The sequence below is a fragment of the Tupaia chinensis genome, unplaced genomic scaffold (assembly GCF_000334495.1).
Source record: "Tupaia chinensis unplaced genomic scaffold, TupChi_1.0 Scaffold139389_1, whole genome shotgun sequence".
In the NCBI taxonomy this organism is placed as follows: domain Eukaryota; kingdom Metazoa; phylum Chordata; class Mammalia; order Scandentia; family Tupaiidae; genus Tupaia; species Tupaia belangeri.
The window spans coordinates 170,471-186,644 of NW_006199275.1; the positions used below are offsets into that span (position 1 = coordinate 170,471).

The 16,174-nt window shown below is 44.5% G+C and overlaps 1 protein-coding gene across 2 annotated transcripts in view; it reads left to right on the plus strand.

Annotated features, from left to right (window-relative positions):
* The first annotated feature begins 251 nt into the window (after positions 1–251).
* The window catches only part of EFHB (EF-hand domain family member B), a 50,353-nt gene continuing 34,430 nt past the window's right edge, over positions 252–16,174 (plus strand). The window contains exons 1-5 of one of the 2 annotated variants that reach the window (XM_006161867.3): positions 252–385; positions 661–1,043; positions 11,775–11,837; positions 13,910–14,050; positions 15,584–15,764. In XM_006161867.3, the coding sequence (XP_006161929.1) occupies positions 316–385; positions 661–1,043; positions 11,775–11,837; positions 13,910–14,050; positions 15,584–15,764 (838 nt within the window). In that variant the 5' untranslated portion in view covers positions 252–315. The remainder of the gene's footprint in view (positions 386–660; positions 1,044–11,774; positions 11,838–13,909; positions 14,051–15,583; positions 15,765–16,174) is intronic. The other variant, XM_006161868.3, reaches the window with a different exon arrangement.

The following is a 16,174-nucleotide window of genomic DNA, read 5'->3' on the forward strand; positions in this document are numbered from 1 at the left end:
CAGATGGCTCGGTGGTTATATTGCTGGGCTCCCACATGGCCAGCTACAGATTCCTTCCCACTTGTCTCTATCTCTATCTCTGTCTCTCCAGAGAGCGCTCCCACCCCATGGCAAGTAGTTTTTAAAAAGAAAGAAAAAGAGACGGGTGGAAGACGGAGCACGGGGTGTGGGAGGAGGTGAAGGGAGCGGGGCGGGGCTTCTGTAACCAGCTGCTGAGCCAAGCCCCGCCCCGTTCCCCAGGTGACCGGTAAACAGCCTGTCCCCTCCCGAGCTCCAGCCCGCTAGGTGTTGGGGGCGGCAGGGAGTGCGAGGGGGATGTGCTCCTCGGTGAGAGTGGGGCGCCCTACGGAGCCCCCGGAGGCGTTGGGGACTTCCCGGGAGCCAGGTACAGCTGTCCCCAGAGATGAGTGCCCGAGGAGGAACTCGGGGTCCTGCGGAGCAAACGGGCGGAACTGGGGCTCAGAGTGGGATTGGGGGAGGAAGAGGCTCCGTGGGGCAGTGCCCTGTGCTTAGTAGTCCAAACCGGGCGACCAGGGCATCCCCCAAGAGCTGGGCATTGAGCAGGGGCTTGAAACGGGACCGCAGAGAGCGCTTCTGGGGCCACGAGAGAGCTCTGAGTGCGTGGCCGGGACGCACCGGGTTACAGGTTGTGTCTCCCAGCAGAGAGTGCCCCCGGGAGAAGACAGCCTCCTCCGGACACGGCGAGTGCAGGTCCGCAGGGTGTGGACTGGAGCTACAGGGCACCTGCGGCTAGCGGCCCGGAGAGAGGAGCTGCGGTGGGAAAGCAGCCTGCTGTGTGCGCGGATGGAAAGCAGGAGAGGCCCGGCTCGGAAACGAAGCCTCCTGTCGGGGTGGACACCGGGCTGCCGCCAGCAGAGCAGCCGGACATGGGCTTGGTGGCGGAATCACCCCACTGCCAACTTGCCCTACAGCCTGAAGAGAAAAGGGAAGCTGGACACACGGACCCAGGCATAGAGCCTCCAGATCACATCCGACCCATCTACTCCGGCAAGTTTTTCGATCGGACGCCTTGCTGGCCCAGCGTAAGTTCTGTTCTGCTTTGTTTCCCTAGCTCTGTCTTTGTTGAGATGATTAAGCGTTGACACTTGCTGGGGTCTGCAGGTCCAAATCCCAGAGACTGCTGGGGTCCTGCTCTCCCTGCCGCACGGGGCTCTCTGCAGATGTGGCTTTGTCTGACCTCTGGTTCTGCCCCCTTTCCTAGACACCGGCTTTGCCTTCTGTGCACACCAGGGGCTCCTCCTGATTCCGCCTCTCTTTTCTCCTTTGTTTTTTCTCTTTTTATCCCAGTCTTCCTTTCCTCACCACGTTAAGATAACCCATAAGACGTGTTGTGTCTTAATAGCTACATTATGTATAGAAAAGGAAAAACACTTTTTAATTCACTTTTTTGCCCGTGAGTTGCTCGTTCTCTCAGCAATGATTCGCGTGCGACCATTGTGCTGGGCACAGGGCGATGTACAAGGACAGTTAGGCCCAGAGTCTGTGACAATCAGTTGCACACCAGACTGTGGAGCTGGAAGCCCACACGCCAGCTGTGGTGTGAGTCCTTGGCTGGCTGACCTGAAAGCACCCTGGGTGTGCAGGCAAGTACCTGGATCTTGGAGGGCTGGAGGAAGGAGATTGTGGCGGGACTGAGCCTGTGGAGAATTCATCTGCCTTTCTCCTTCTCATGTGTTGCAAACACTCTATCACAAATTTTAAGAAAAAAGAAAAAATACATGATTTAAAAAAATAATTATTTACCTAATTTTATTTCTTATTTTTATTAATTTTTAATTAGACCAGAAAGAGAGAGAGAAAGAGGAAAAGAGAAAGCAAGCCCCCAGGTCTGGAATTCAAACCATGGTTGGCCATGTGGGAGTTCAGTTTCTTAACCACCATGCCACCTGTTGGCCCCAGAAGAATACACAATTTCTCAAGTTATTTATTTTTTTTCTCTCTCTCTCTCGTGCTCTCTCTCTTTTTTTAAGAGAGAGATTTTTATTATAGGGCATGTGCGCTTGCTATAGAGACACAGACAGAGAAACAAAACGAGAAATCACCTCCCAGGGGAGATGGCCACACCACAATCCTTTCTCCTCCATTTTCTTCTTGGGATTTTGGGCATGCATACACATATGCCTGGCAAGAGTTTTAAGTTGCTGGGTCCTGGACTCTGACTGCTGTCGACTACACAGGAGTCCAGCAACATAACCATTACACCGTCTGCTGGTCCTGAAAACTACATGATTTCTAGTCTCTAGATTTAGGCCCACTCAAATGTTAAAAATATAGCTAAATGAATATTGTATAGATGTCTAAATGAGTAGAAAGCCTATCCTGTTCTTCCTTCATTGAAATGCTGTCCAAGTACAGAGCTCAGTAGAAAGATTATACAATTCTGGAGGAGATGGAAAAGGCAAAACAGAGAAAGTAATATTAGTTAACATTGATAGGTTGTCTGTATTTGTCAGATGAGGAAATGAAGCTAGAATATTTTTTGGCAAATTAATTAATCCCTTATCTGAGGTCAATTGCAAATGTATGCTCCCATTCTGAGAGTTGTCTCCTCACCCTAATTATTGTTTCTTTTGCTGTATGGGAGCTTTTTAGCCTGATGTAGTCCCACTTGTTTATTTTCAGGGTTATTGCTTGTGCTTTGGGAATCTTATTTAAGAAGTCTTTGCCTACTCTGATGTCTCCAAGAGTTCCCTCTCTGTTTTCCACCAGTAGTTTTATAGTTTGAGGTTTGATGTTTAGATCCTCAATACATTTTGAGTTGATTTTTGTTAATGGTGAAAGGTAGGGGTCCAGTTTCATTTTTCTGCTGGTGGATATCCAGTATTTGAGAACCATTTGCTGAAAAGATTTTTATTTTCCCCGCTGGGTTTTCTTGTGCCCTTTGTCAAAAATCAGTTCTTTTTTATGGTGTGTATTTCGTCTTTCAGATTGTGCAAGAACTTCCTCACCTCCTGAAACTCCTTCTCTCTTTTCTCCTGCATCTTCTGGAGTTCATTGTCTCTCAGCTCTTGCATCTCATTTAGTTTTGTCACTATGAATATTCTGAATTCTCTATCAGACATTTCCATGAGTTCTACTGTATTGTCTGTGGGTGATGAAGGATTGTTCTTTTCCTTTAGGGGAGAGATACTTTCTTGGTTTCTCATATTTCTTGTGCCTCGGTGGTGGTTTCTGATCATTCTGTGACAAAAATCCCTCCACTGTGTTTCGCAACATGGTATTCACAGAGAGAAATTATGAGTTCAGATTTATAAAAAGAAGTTTCTTCTTTAAAGCAGGAAGTTCACTAAGCTTTGAAGATTTCACTGACCCTAAAAGTATTCAGATGCTTGGGTACTGTGCACCTAGGCCTTTCTAGGCACTTGGTGTATGGAGACTTGTCTGAGTGTTTTGGGGGGTCCAAAAGATGAGGTTTAGAGCATAGCTTTAGTCACCTTGGTCCCTAGAAATGCCAGGGCACACCTCAGATTTAAAATGGCTTCTCATTTGAGTGTTTCAGGCGTCTAGAAGAGGAGGCTTAGGGCATAGCTTACTCACCTTGGTCCCTCAGAGTGTATATATCTTTTTGGAATTCCTCTTTCATGTCCTGGAGTGATTGTCTCATTGCTTGAATTGATGTCTGTTTTCTCTTGCATCTCACTGAGTTTCATCACAGTGAACGTCCAGAATTCTTTTTATGATATTTCTGTGAATTTTTTTGTGTTGTCTGTTATTGATGAGAGATTCATCTTAAATAATTATTTATTTAATTTTACTTATTTATTTGTTTTAATTTGACCAGAGAGAGACACGGAGAGAGTGAGAGAGAAGGAAAGGGACAAAGCAAGCTACCAGGTCTGGGATTCCAATCAGGGTTGGTCTTGGGGGAGTCCAGTGCCTCAAATGCCACGCTACCTGCTGGCCTTGAGGGGTTCATCTTAAATAGTTTTCATTATTTTGTGTCTGGAACATTTGAAATCCTCCCCCTTAGCGATTCTGAACTAAGTTATTATCAACTATAGTTATCCTACTGTGTTCTATAGAAAATTAAAACATTCCTCTTATCTAATTTTGTATTTGTTAACCGGACACCCTACTGCTTACTCCCCTTTGCTCTTAGCAGCTTTTAGCTATCACTATTGTACCAGAGAATGGAATTTTGTAAGGTTTTTTTTATTATTAAAAGTTTTTAAAAAATAATTATTTAATTTTATTTATTCATTCATTTATTTAATTTGAAAGAGAGAGAGAAAAAAAGTAAGAAAGTAAGCCACCAGGTCTGGGACTTGAACTGTGGTTGGGCCATGTGGGAGTGTCCAGCGCCTTAACCACCACACCACCTGCTGGTCCCCAGCAAGGTTTCTAAGAGATATTTTTAAGAATTGGCACATAGCTATGGATCTGTGTGGTGAGAGGGTGAGAAGTTGATGGATGACTCGGGCGTGTTTACATTGATAATGGATCTCTCAGCGTCAGTGGCAAATTAATATCCAGGGTTTGCTCTCTTGAGGTTGAGACACCTGGTGAAGAAGCCAGGGAGACAGTTCATGACGTAAGACCGTTAAAGACCTTTGTAAGGTGGGAGAAGGCGGTCTAGGCAAGGGTTATGGGAAACGCTAACATTGATGAGACACTCACCACGAGACAAGTTAATGAGGTGAGTTCTTTGAGAATAAGAACAGTATTTTATTTCTTGTTACCTTCATAGCGTATCACAAGACCCGGCGTGCTGGGATTATTCAGTTCACATGTTTGGTAATGAGAGGAAGGCCCACTGACTCAATGGGAGAAAGAACAGTCAGAGAAGGAATGAATAAATCTGAGAGGGTGGAATTAGGAACATTAAGGGAAGCATCCTTAAGGTATTCTGGTAATAAAAAATTCCACGTACTGAGTTTTGAAGGAAATAAAAAAAAACACCCCTCAGTTGAAGAGGTCAGAGGGCCTCTGAAGAATTTTGTCAGATCTGTAGACTTTTGTCCCTCCTGGGAGTCAGGGTGTTCGTTTGTCTCTGACCCACTTTGCTTTCTGCTTTCCTCACTGGGCTCCCCGGTCCTGTCTTTTCTCTTGATCGCACTTCCCATTTCTGGGTTTTTCCTGCTTCTGATCCGATCTCACACACATGCAGACACCAACTGCCAGTTCCCAACACAGGCAGTTCTGAAACGTCTGCTGCTTCTCATTTTTTTTCTTTTCTTTTCTTTCTTTCTTTATTTTTTTTGAGAGGTTTTTGCTATAGGGCGCATGTGCTCGCCAGAGAGAGACAGAAAGTGAGACATCACACCCCACAGTCCCTTTTCCTCCATTCTCCTCTTGGGATCTTAGGCACGCATGCACGTGCACCCGGCGTGAGTTTTAAGCTGCCGGGTCCGGGATGCGAACCACGGTTGACTACGTGGGAGTCCAGTGACATAGCCATTACGCTAACTGCTGGTCCCCTACTGCTTCTCGTTTTCAACATCTTCCTGTCTAAATAGGACAGGATGGGGCGAGTGTCAAGGGGAGAGTGACCAGCAGCAGGCAACGTATCTCTGATAAGGCAGGTATGAGAAAGCTGAACTGACTGGGTGCTAAGGGAGTTGGCAGCACGGCATGGGAGAGGGAGAATCCAGGTGACAAACGTGCTAAAAGATTACATGGGGGTTCGCATTGCACAAGGCTACCATGCTCTTTTACTTCCTTAAGAAGTGTGAGCGGGCCTGGCAGGTGGCATGGTAGTTAAGGGCGCTGGGCTCCCACATGGCTGACCATGGTTTGAGTCCCGGACCTGGTGGTTTGCTTTCTCACCTTCTCTCTCTGGTCAAATTAAAATAAATAAATAGATGAATAAAGTTAAATAAAATAATTCTTTAAAAAAAAAAAGAAGTGTGAGAGTGAAGAGAAGGGAGTAACAATTCCATTTAGAAATCCTATTATTTATTTAGCGAATCAGTGGAGAAATTTGAGCTATAACGCAAGAGGAATGGGTGGAGCCAGACCCTAAGTAAGCAGGAGGAAATGGAATTAGGATCAAAGGTAAGAGGAGGGGGGAACCAGCAGTTAGCGTAATGGCTATGTCGCTGGACTCCCACGTAGTCGACCGCGGTTCGCGTCTCGGACCTGGTGGCTTAAATCTCAGGCCGGGCGCGTGTGCGTGCGTGCCCAAGATCCCGAGAGGAGAATGGAGGAGAAGGGATTGCGGCGTGACCATCCCCCCTGGGGGGTGATTTCTCGCTTTCTGTCTCTCTGTCTCTCTCTGTCTGTCTGGCGAGCACACGCGCCCTATAGCGAAAACCTCTCAAAAAAAAAAAAAAAAGGTAAGAGGAGGGATTCGCCTTGATTGTACGTGAGGCTTCCTTTTCACATGCTTTAAAGTGGATTGGTTTATTTCTTCACGAGCATGCATGTGCTGAGAGAGAAAGAGAGAGAGAGAGAGACATCCCCAATCGGAACCTAATGCTGTGACCCACTCCCAGTCCCAGCCAGCCCCAACCGTGGGCATGTGCCTGCCCGCGCAGTCAGGAAAGTCCCCGGACGCGAACCCAGAACCTTCCATGTGGATCAGCCATGCACAGCATTGTGCTTTACTTCCGTGGCACTGTCTGGCCCCTCAAATAATTTTTTAAATGTTAAAATACTTATTTTTATCATGCAACAAAAAAACAACATCATCGAATATTTAGAGAATGGGGCAAACAGTCATAATTTTGTCATCCTGATAGGATGCTTATTGGTACTTTGTTGCCTTCACAGTAATATTTGTTGGTAACAGGGCCAGCGGGTGGCATGGACCTTAAGGTGCTGGATCCCACATGACTGCTGAGCAGTTCAAGTCCTGGATGGATTTAGTGGCTTGAAAATCATGTCAGGTGTGTGTGTGTATACATACTCAATATCCTGAGAGGAAACGGGAGGAGAGGGGATTGAGGCAATGTCACCCCCCACCCCAAGGGGGTGGCTTCTGACTTCCCCTCTCTCACTCACTTTCTCCGTCTCTTTCTCTGGTGAGTTCATACACACCAAAAAAAAAAAAAAAGAAGAAGAAGAAGAAAGGAAGGAAGGAAGGAAGGAAGGAAGGAAGGAAGGAAGGAAGGAAGAAAGAAAGAGAGAGAGAGAGAGAGAAAGAAAGAAAGAAAGAAAGAGAAAGAGAAAGAGAGAAAGAAAGAAAGAAAGAAAGAAAGAAAGAAAGAAAGAAAGAAAGAAAGAAAGAAAGAAAAATATATTGGTAGCTTTCTGTCTTACCATCACTATTCATGGGGGTTCGCAGTACTAATCAGTACTAATTCATCTGTTCTCCTAACAACCGTGTGAGGCATCTACTATTACTATCCTATTTTCTAGATGAAGAAACTGAGCCAAATTAGGTCACTTGATTAGTCACACAGCTGGGCTTAGAGTTGTGAATTTCTACTTGGATTACAATTACACTTCACTTCTTATGAGGCTTTTCTCCAAATGTATTTTTTAAACCACTTTTTATTTCATTTTATTTATTCATTCATTTAATTTGACCAGAGAAAGGCAGACACACAGAAAGAAGGAAAGTGAGAAAGCAAGCCACCAGGACCGACTCAAACCGTGGTTGGCCATGTGGGAATGTCCAGCACCTGAGCCACCATGCCACCTGCTGACCCATTTCCAAATATTTTTTCGTACATTTGCAATTTTGATCATCAAAACTGTTTTACTTTTTTATGAGAGATTTTTGTTATAGGGTGTGTGCCCTTGCCAGAGACACAGAGACAGAAAGTGAGAAATCACCCCTCAGTGGGGATAGCCACATTGCAATCCTGTCCCTTCCATTCTCCTCTTGGGATTTGGGGATGTATATACACATGACTGGCGTTTCAAGTCACTGGGTCTGGGATTCGAACAGTGGTCAACCATGCGGGAGTCTGGCATCTTATCCATTATGCCACCTCCTGGCTTCCAAAACTGTTTTATTTTTCCACTTACTACCTAATGTGCATTTCTATTATTATTAAAATGTGGCTTTTTACTGAGCACAACATCAAGTGACAGGCCTGGAGGAAGACAAGCATGGCTCTCGGGATGCCGAGGTATGGTGGCGTGTAGTTTTAAGAGCAGGAGAGCCGTCAGTCAGCATGGGTCCTTTACATTGGCCTGACTTAAGAAGTGGGACATCTGGAAGCAGAGGCTTGTAGGTTATAGGAGAGTTTGAAATTCTTAGGTTGGTGATCAGGAAAGAGGGAGAGATCAGCTAAAGAATGTCTGGTTTTATGTTAGTGGAGAGAAGGTTCACTACATTAATACTTGTAGGCGCGACTTCCCCCAGGTCCTCTGGAAAGGATTTTGGAAACAAGAAAAAATAGTCAGGATTTCCTCCTTAGGCTAAAATGATGTGGGTGGTATATTCTTTCTTTTTTTTTTTTTTCTATAGGACCTGTGCACTCGCCAGACAGACAGAGAGAGACAGAGACAGAAAGCGAGAAATCACCCCCCAGGGGAAATGGCCACGCTGCAATCCCTTCTCCTCCATTCTCCTGGGATCTTGGGCATGCACGCACACACGCCCAGCGTGAGTTTAAGCCACCGGGTCCAGGACTTGAGCCGCGGTCGACTACTTGGGAGTCCAGCGACATAGCCATTATGCCAACTGCTGGTCCCTGGGGTGGTATATTCTGATCCACTTTAGAATATTTAATAATAGCTTGAGTTCTTTTTCTTTTTCAAGGTTTTTGCCATAGGGTGCATACATTCACGCTAGAGAGAGAGACAGACAGACAGACAGAGACAGACAGACAGTGAGAGGGGAAGAGAGAAATTACCCCCAGGGAGAATGGCCCCTCCACAATCCCTTTTCCATTCTCCTCCTGGGATCTTGGGCATGCACACACATGTGCCCAGCATGATTTTCAAGGCACTAGGTCTGGGATTTGAACCGTGATTAGCCATCAGGGAGTCCAGAACTGTAGTCACCATGCCACCTGCTGGGCCCAGGCTTGAGTTCTTATCCTAGGTACAGTAATAAGGTAGGAGATAGGCTTGGGGCCTATGTTAGGGTCAAGGTCCAAGGTAGAATCCCAAAGGCCAAGTTTTCACAGCCCAGAGCTGGCTGCAGTGGGACTCAAAGCAACACTAGCTAGGGGCAACAGTTTCTATTTACTTACTACATTCTAACAAGAGGTACAAATTACTGTGGTCTGCTGACCTTGTGAGAATGGATACTAAATCACTCAGACTACAATGTGGCCATTTTCCAAAGCACAGTTCCTTAGCAAAAAGCCAGCCTCCTATTCAGACTACAAAATATAAATCCCAGTCTAAGAGCCTTTCTCTGGCAACACATCCGGGACCCCTTCCATTGCCCTGGAAGCCTCTTTTCTAATCATCGTTGCTTACTCTCCTCTCCATATGTCTGTATTTCTAATTCTTCACGAACATTGTACCAGAACCAGCATGGGAGTCGGGTCTGATCACTCAGGACTCCTGCATCAATGGAAGAGACTTAATAATATTCCTTTGTATCACTGAGATTTCTTTTCTTTTTTTTTTTTTAAACTTTATCTATTACTATTATTATTATTATTATTATTAGTGAATTTGATAGAGAGAGGGAAAGTGAGAAAGCATGCCACCAGGTCCAGGACTTGAACTGTGGTCATCCATCTGGGAGTCCAGAGCCTCCAACCACCACTGCAGGTGCCTGCCACTTGCCGGCCCCTCAATAAGATTTCTTACAATTTAGCTGAACTAGAACAAAACAAACAAATTTTTCCCTCCTTTCCTCTGCCTAGCTTTAGCTCAAATTATAACACAGCTCCTTTACTTTATTTTTTTTAAAGACGTTTTTGCCTTAGGGTATGAGTTCGTGAAGCCAGTAAGGAGGGGAAAACAGTGAGAGGGAAAGTGAGAAATCAACCCAAGGGGGGTGGCTTCGCTGCAATCCTTCTCCTCCACTCTCTTCTTTGGATCTTGGGTATGAATGCACATACGCCCAGTGATTTTATTTTTTCTTATTTATTTATTTAAATTTTTTTTTGCCTGGTGTGATATTTCAGGCCACCAGGTCCAGGACTCGAACCATGGTCAGCCATGAAGGATTCCAGTGACATAACTGCTATGCCATCTGCTGGCCCCAGTTATTTTTAAAAAAGAATTATTTAATTTAAATTTTTTTTTCAGTTTGTTCAGAGAGAGAGAGAGAGAGAGAGAGAGAGAGAGAGAGAGAGAGAAAGTGAGAATGCAAGCCACCGGGTCCAGGACTCAAACCACGGTTGACTATGTGGGAGTCTGGCACCTTTAACTACCACGCCACCTGCCAGCCCTGCTCCTTTACTTTTTTATACGAAGTTCTCATATCACTGTGTGAGGACAGCTTACTCAGGATTTGGCATTGAGGCTAGGCGGCCTCTCACTGGCCAGTTTCCCACCTCTGGCCTCTGATTGCTAGAGTTTAGTCTCCAACCACCTCCTCAATTTACTGTCATCTTGAATCCTTTTGTCTTCATCTATCTTATCAGAAATTTATATATTCTCTCATTTTCAAACAGAACAATTGAATTTTCTCCCTTGCCAGCTCTGTGGGCTTCCTTTTTTTTATACTCAGAGATTTCATCAAGATACTTTATTAAAACCATGTGGTTCTCCCCCTAAGGAATTTTGCACTCAACCTTTCACACAATAAAACAACTTTCACCGACCGACCTATCGCCATCTTCTACGTTTATCCACCCAGTTGTCCATCCACTCATTCCATCCAACCCTGCATCTCACTGCTTCTCCTGACAGTAACCCCAATTTCCTTTCGCTCTCTCTTTCTGTCCAGAGACCCAGAATACTCTTTATGGAGACTTTGTTTCTCTCAGCTTTGAGAAGAGAAACTTACACACTGCCAAAATAACTATTAACTGTTTTGAAATTTTGAAATAGACTAAGCGGGAATAGATAAGAGAAGCATTTTCTTTGGAGAGGTTTTCTTTTTTTTTCTTTTTTCTTTTCTTTTTTTTTTTTTTTTTGCTATAGGGTGTGTGTGCTTGCCAGAAAGAGAGAGACAGAGAGACAAAAAGTGAGAAATCACCCCTCTAGGGGGATAGCCACACCGCAGTCCCTTCTCCATTCTCCTCTCAGGATCTTGGGCACACATGCACACGCTCCCGGTGTGAGTTTAAGCCACTGGGTCTGGGACTCGAACCCCGATCAACTTCGTGGGAGTCCTATGCCAACTGCTGGTCCCTAAGAGAAGCATTTTCTGACAATGAACAGTTACCATCTTTGCCTTGGGGTAAGGAAAGACAGGTAAGATCCAAGTTAGAATCAAGTAGGCAAAGCCAAGCATCCAAGTGAAATCTGGGCTACCCCCTGGAGGTGCTGGGCAGGAGCACTGCTTGCACACGGGCGAGTTAGCGTGTCGGTAGAAGTACACCTGCATGCAGACATACCCACACGCATTCAAACATATTCCACAATTCCTCTCGATTCAGCTTGATTGCAGCCACACTTCCATTTGACTGGTAATACAGGACAGTGAATAATTAACCTGTGAACTATGACAGAATTGTTTTTCTGAAAGCCGAATCCCTCAGCATGTCACAGGGCTCCTGGAATTGGATGAATAACCGACAATGCTAGTGTTGTAAAAAGTGTGCTTACGAATCTCTATATACATTTTTTTGCAGTTAACGTTAGTTTTACTGTTTGTGCTTTGTTATTTTTCTTGTGTTAAGTAGTCAACAGCAGCATTTGAAATATAAGCCAACTTTGAAATAAATTCCACTTTTCAAAGTATTTCTGTTCTATCTGGATAATGACCCACTATTATGTTTTGTCCTTAGGCAGGGAAAGTTATTCCAGTTGGACACAGAGTTGCAACCTGCTTGACTGAGAAACTTCCCAGGGTAAGCACTTTGACATGCCTTTCTGTTTCCATTTTTACCTTGCAGAGGGACATTAAGAGAGACAGTTCTCCTTTGACCATGAGCACCTCAGCTGCAGGTAGGCTGAAAATAACTCGCAGAAGGAAAAGAAGGGCAACAGCCTACTTTTGTTACTGACATTCTCATGCTTCGTTCAGGTGCCAAAGATAACGCATTGCCATCTGATCCTGCATCCACACAGTCCATGAGATGCCCAGTCACTTTGTAAACATTTCTCAGTTTGGGACCAGCAGTGGCGTGGTGGTTAAGGCGCTGGACTCCTGCATGGCCAGCGGTCCAACAATGGTTTGCGTCTTGGACTCGCTGGCTTAAAAATCATGCCGAGTGTGCGCGTGTACATGCTCAAAATCACAGGGGGAGAGTGGAGGAGAGGGGTTGCAGTGTGGCTGTCTTTCCCTGGAGGGGGTGATTTCTCACTTTCCCTCTCTGTGTCTCTTACTGCCTCATGCTGGCTTGTGAGTCCTATGGCAAAAATCTTGTAAAAAAATTTTCCTAGTTCAGATCCAATAACTGGAAATACGTGTTTTCTGTTTTCTGCTTGTAATGCCTACTGTGCAGAAAACACCAGGTCTGTGCCAGACACTGTCCCGGGTACATGGACATTTCCTGGTCCCTGACACCGAGGCTGTGGTCTAAGAAGCAGGTGATAAATGCATAGCATAGTAGAACAGAGTATGCATAAGACGCAGCAGCAGAGCGAGGGAGGTGACCTTAGAGGTGTGCTCCAAAGGACGGGTAGGAGTTTAATAGGTAGACAGAAGTCAGCTCATTCCATCTATCCCCCTTCTCCAGCACACCTTCACTGACAGTGTCTTTCCTGCACCCACGACCCTCCCGCAAAAAAAAAAAAAAAAAAAACAAAAGGCTGCCCTCAACATCCCTTATGACAGTTGTGTAAATGTAATGTCGTCTGTTTGGATTCTTTATCGTATTTTGAGGCCTTCTACTGATTCTGTCCAAGAAAGTAAAAATTCAGTGCTTGAAATTTCTACCTCTACAGAAACTACAAGGGATTCAATTTATTTCAAGGAAGTAATGGTATGTTTTCTACCTTGGATACTTCTTATTTTCTAAATACTGTATCACTATAACTTTTTAAAAAATAATTATTTTATTTAACTTTATTTATTTATTTTAATTTGATGAGAGAGGGACAGAGCAAGAGAAAGAGAGAGAAGGAAAGTGAGAAAGCAAGCCTGTTGGCCTACCTGTATAACTTCTTTTTTAAAATAAATTTACCCAATCGTTTTTTAAGAATGATTTTATTTAACTTTATTTATTTATTTTAATTTGATGAGAGAGGGACAGAGCAAGAGAAAGAGAGAGAAGGAAAGTGAGAAAGCAAGCCTGTTGGCCTACCTGTATAACTTCTTTTTTAAAATAAATTTACCCAATCGTTTTTTAAGAATGATTTTATTTAACTTTATTTATTTATTTAATTTATTTTAATTTGGACAGAGAGTGACAGAGAGCGAGAGAGAGAGACCGAGAGAGCGAGAGAGCGAGAGAGAGAAACGGGGTGAGAAGGTAAGTCGCAGCTCTAGGACTTGAACCGCAGTTGACCACATGGGAGCCCAGTGCCCTTAACCACCATGCCACCTGTAGGTCCCCCTGTACAACTTTTTTTTCTATAAATTTACCCATTTTTTTAAAAGAATGACTTTATTTGACTTCATTTATTTATTTAATTTATTTTAATTTGACCAGAGAGTGATGGAACAAGAGAGAGAGAGAAAAAGGGGAAGTGAGAAAGCAAGCCGCTAGATTCAGGACTCAAACCATGGTCAGCCATGTGGGAGTCCAGTGCACTTAACCACCACACCACCTGCCGGTCCCACCCCCTGTTTAACTTTCTAAATATGTTGTTTATCTCCATAAATAAGCTTTAGGGGAGATTTCATTATCTGGGGCTGTAGTTCCCCATGTGTTTACCACATTTGTACAATAACAGGTGTTCATTGGTATAGCTCAGTTCTATTCATATCCTGAAATTTGTATGTAGTAATTCTGTTTTCTTGCCTCCCTCTTTGTAGCTGGTTACTACACCTGAGACAAGGAAGTTTTTCAACTATAGATACCCACCTGCTGGGGCTGAAAGAGCGTTTTATGGCAGAGCCAGTGTTCCAATCGCACCGCACCTGACACATGGAATGAGATCCAAAGTTTCGATACCGGTAACGTCTTTTCCTTTGTCTTTGAATGTTACTACTTTTTTTTGGAGAGGTTTTTGCTATAGGGCACGTGCACTCGCCAGACAGACAGAGAGAGACATAAAGACAGAAAGCGAGAAATCACCTCCCAGGGGGGATGGTCACACTGCAGTTCATTCTCCTCCATTCTCCTCTCGGGATCTTGGACACGCACGCACACATGCCCGGTGTGAGTTTTAAGCCACCAGGTCCGAGATGCGAACCACGGTCGACTACGTGGGAGTCCAGCGACATAGCCATTATGCTAACTGCTGGTCCCAATGTTACTACTTTTTATTTATTATTTTTTTTTGGAGAGGTTTTTGCTATTGGGCGTGTGCACTTGCAAGATAGACAGAGAGAGACAGAGAGACAGAAACCAAGAAATCACCCCCCCAGGGAGGATGGCCACAGCGCAATCCCTTCTCCTCCAGTCTTCTCTCGGGATCTTGGGCACACACACGCGCCCGGCGTGAGTTTAAGCCACCGGGTTCGGGACTCGAACCGTGGTCAGCTACATGGGAGTCCAGCGACATAGCCTTTAGGCCAGCTGCTGGTCCCCATGTATGTTATTTCTTTACTGAGGTGAGAATGCACAAAGCAGGTGTCAGGGAAGTTCAGTTCTGATCTTCTCTTCAGTATTTGCTCCAGTCTTTTCTCATTCTGTCCTCGGAGAGCATTCATCTTGTGCACTGAAAATGTCCAAGCAACGGCAGCCAAGTAAGAGCAAAGAAATGACTGGGTTAAGCCCCACACGATTCATTCTCCCTCTAGATGACAAAAGCCAGTTGTATTCCACCTCCTCACAGTAAAGAGGAACGCTGTCAGGTTTTGTTAAGGAACAGAGAGAACAGAGTCTTGCCTGGAGGCACGATACAGTGCTTTTACAGACTCTGAGCAGAGGTAGACTCAGAATGTCATCTGCTCTTAATCCAATGGACAGTCTCTATTCTCAAGACCCGGTCTGTATGTCTGAAGAGGACGTGTGGAAGCCACGTAGTTATTGGGCTTTCCATTTCCACTTTTATTGAATAGCTGAGTCTAGTAACCTGGGAGTTCCCATCATGAACTCTTAGTTTCCAAGACAATAACTTCTGTTAAACTTCATTTATTTAATAAATACAACTTAACTTTATTTATTTACTTATATATTTTAATTTTGTCCAGAGAAGTACAGAGCAAGAGAATGAGGGAGGGAAACTGAGAAAGCAAGCCGCCAGGTCTGGGACCCGAACCACGGTCATCCATGTGGTAGTCCAGCACCTTTAACCACCACACTACTTGTCAGCCCCTCCCAGAAACCTTTTAATACCTCCAAAAGTTCTTGATAGACATACTTACATTTCATGGTTCCAATTCTGAAAATCCACGTGAGGATGAGCAGACCCTGACGATGAGGAAACGTTCTCCCACAATGCACCTGTTCTCCTCCCCCTTGATGCTTATCAGAGCTTCAGTTTTCAGGTTTATACATTCTTGTTGTTGTTGACACACCTGTGCCTTGTATGATTTCTTTAGGCAAGCACATTGATAAACCCACAGCCCATTACCACCTTTCAACAGAAAATTAAAGAAAAAAAGGAATCTGTGTATTTTAGCAATCGCTGGGCACCGTTAGGAAGATCCCATGATCAAACTCCAGGATTACCCAAAGGAATGGATGTCGTCAATACGACATTTGGAACAACAATCATCAGAGGTAGTAAAATTAAGGGCTGGGAGAGTAGCAAAAATAGGTCTTCTTTAAAAATTGGTTTAAATATTACATTGTTAGGATGTTTGGTGATGGCTATGTAACGACTAAGGAGTGAAAGATGGGACTGCCGTAAGAGAGGTGCTCTCCACGCCAAAATCTTTAGCATCTGTGTGTGCCCTGCAGGAACAATTCCGGTTTGGATGCAGGTCTGGTGAACAATAGACTTGGAGTGAGTGCAGGAAGAGACCCGAGAAGCTGGCTTTGGGACAGCCGAAAGGGCTGTGGAATCACATTCTGAAATTCTTAACTATTACTTTACTGACCTCAGGTTTTGGCCAAAAAAAGCCAGAAGAAAGGAAATATCTTAATCTCTATGTTGTTGGTTGAAACCAAGAAGCAAAATGATAAAGGGA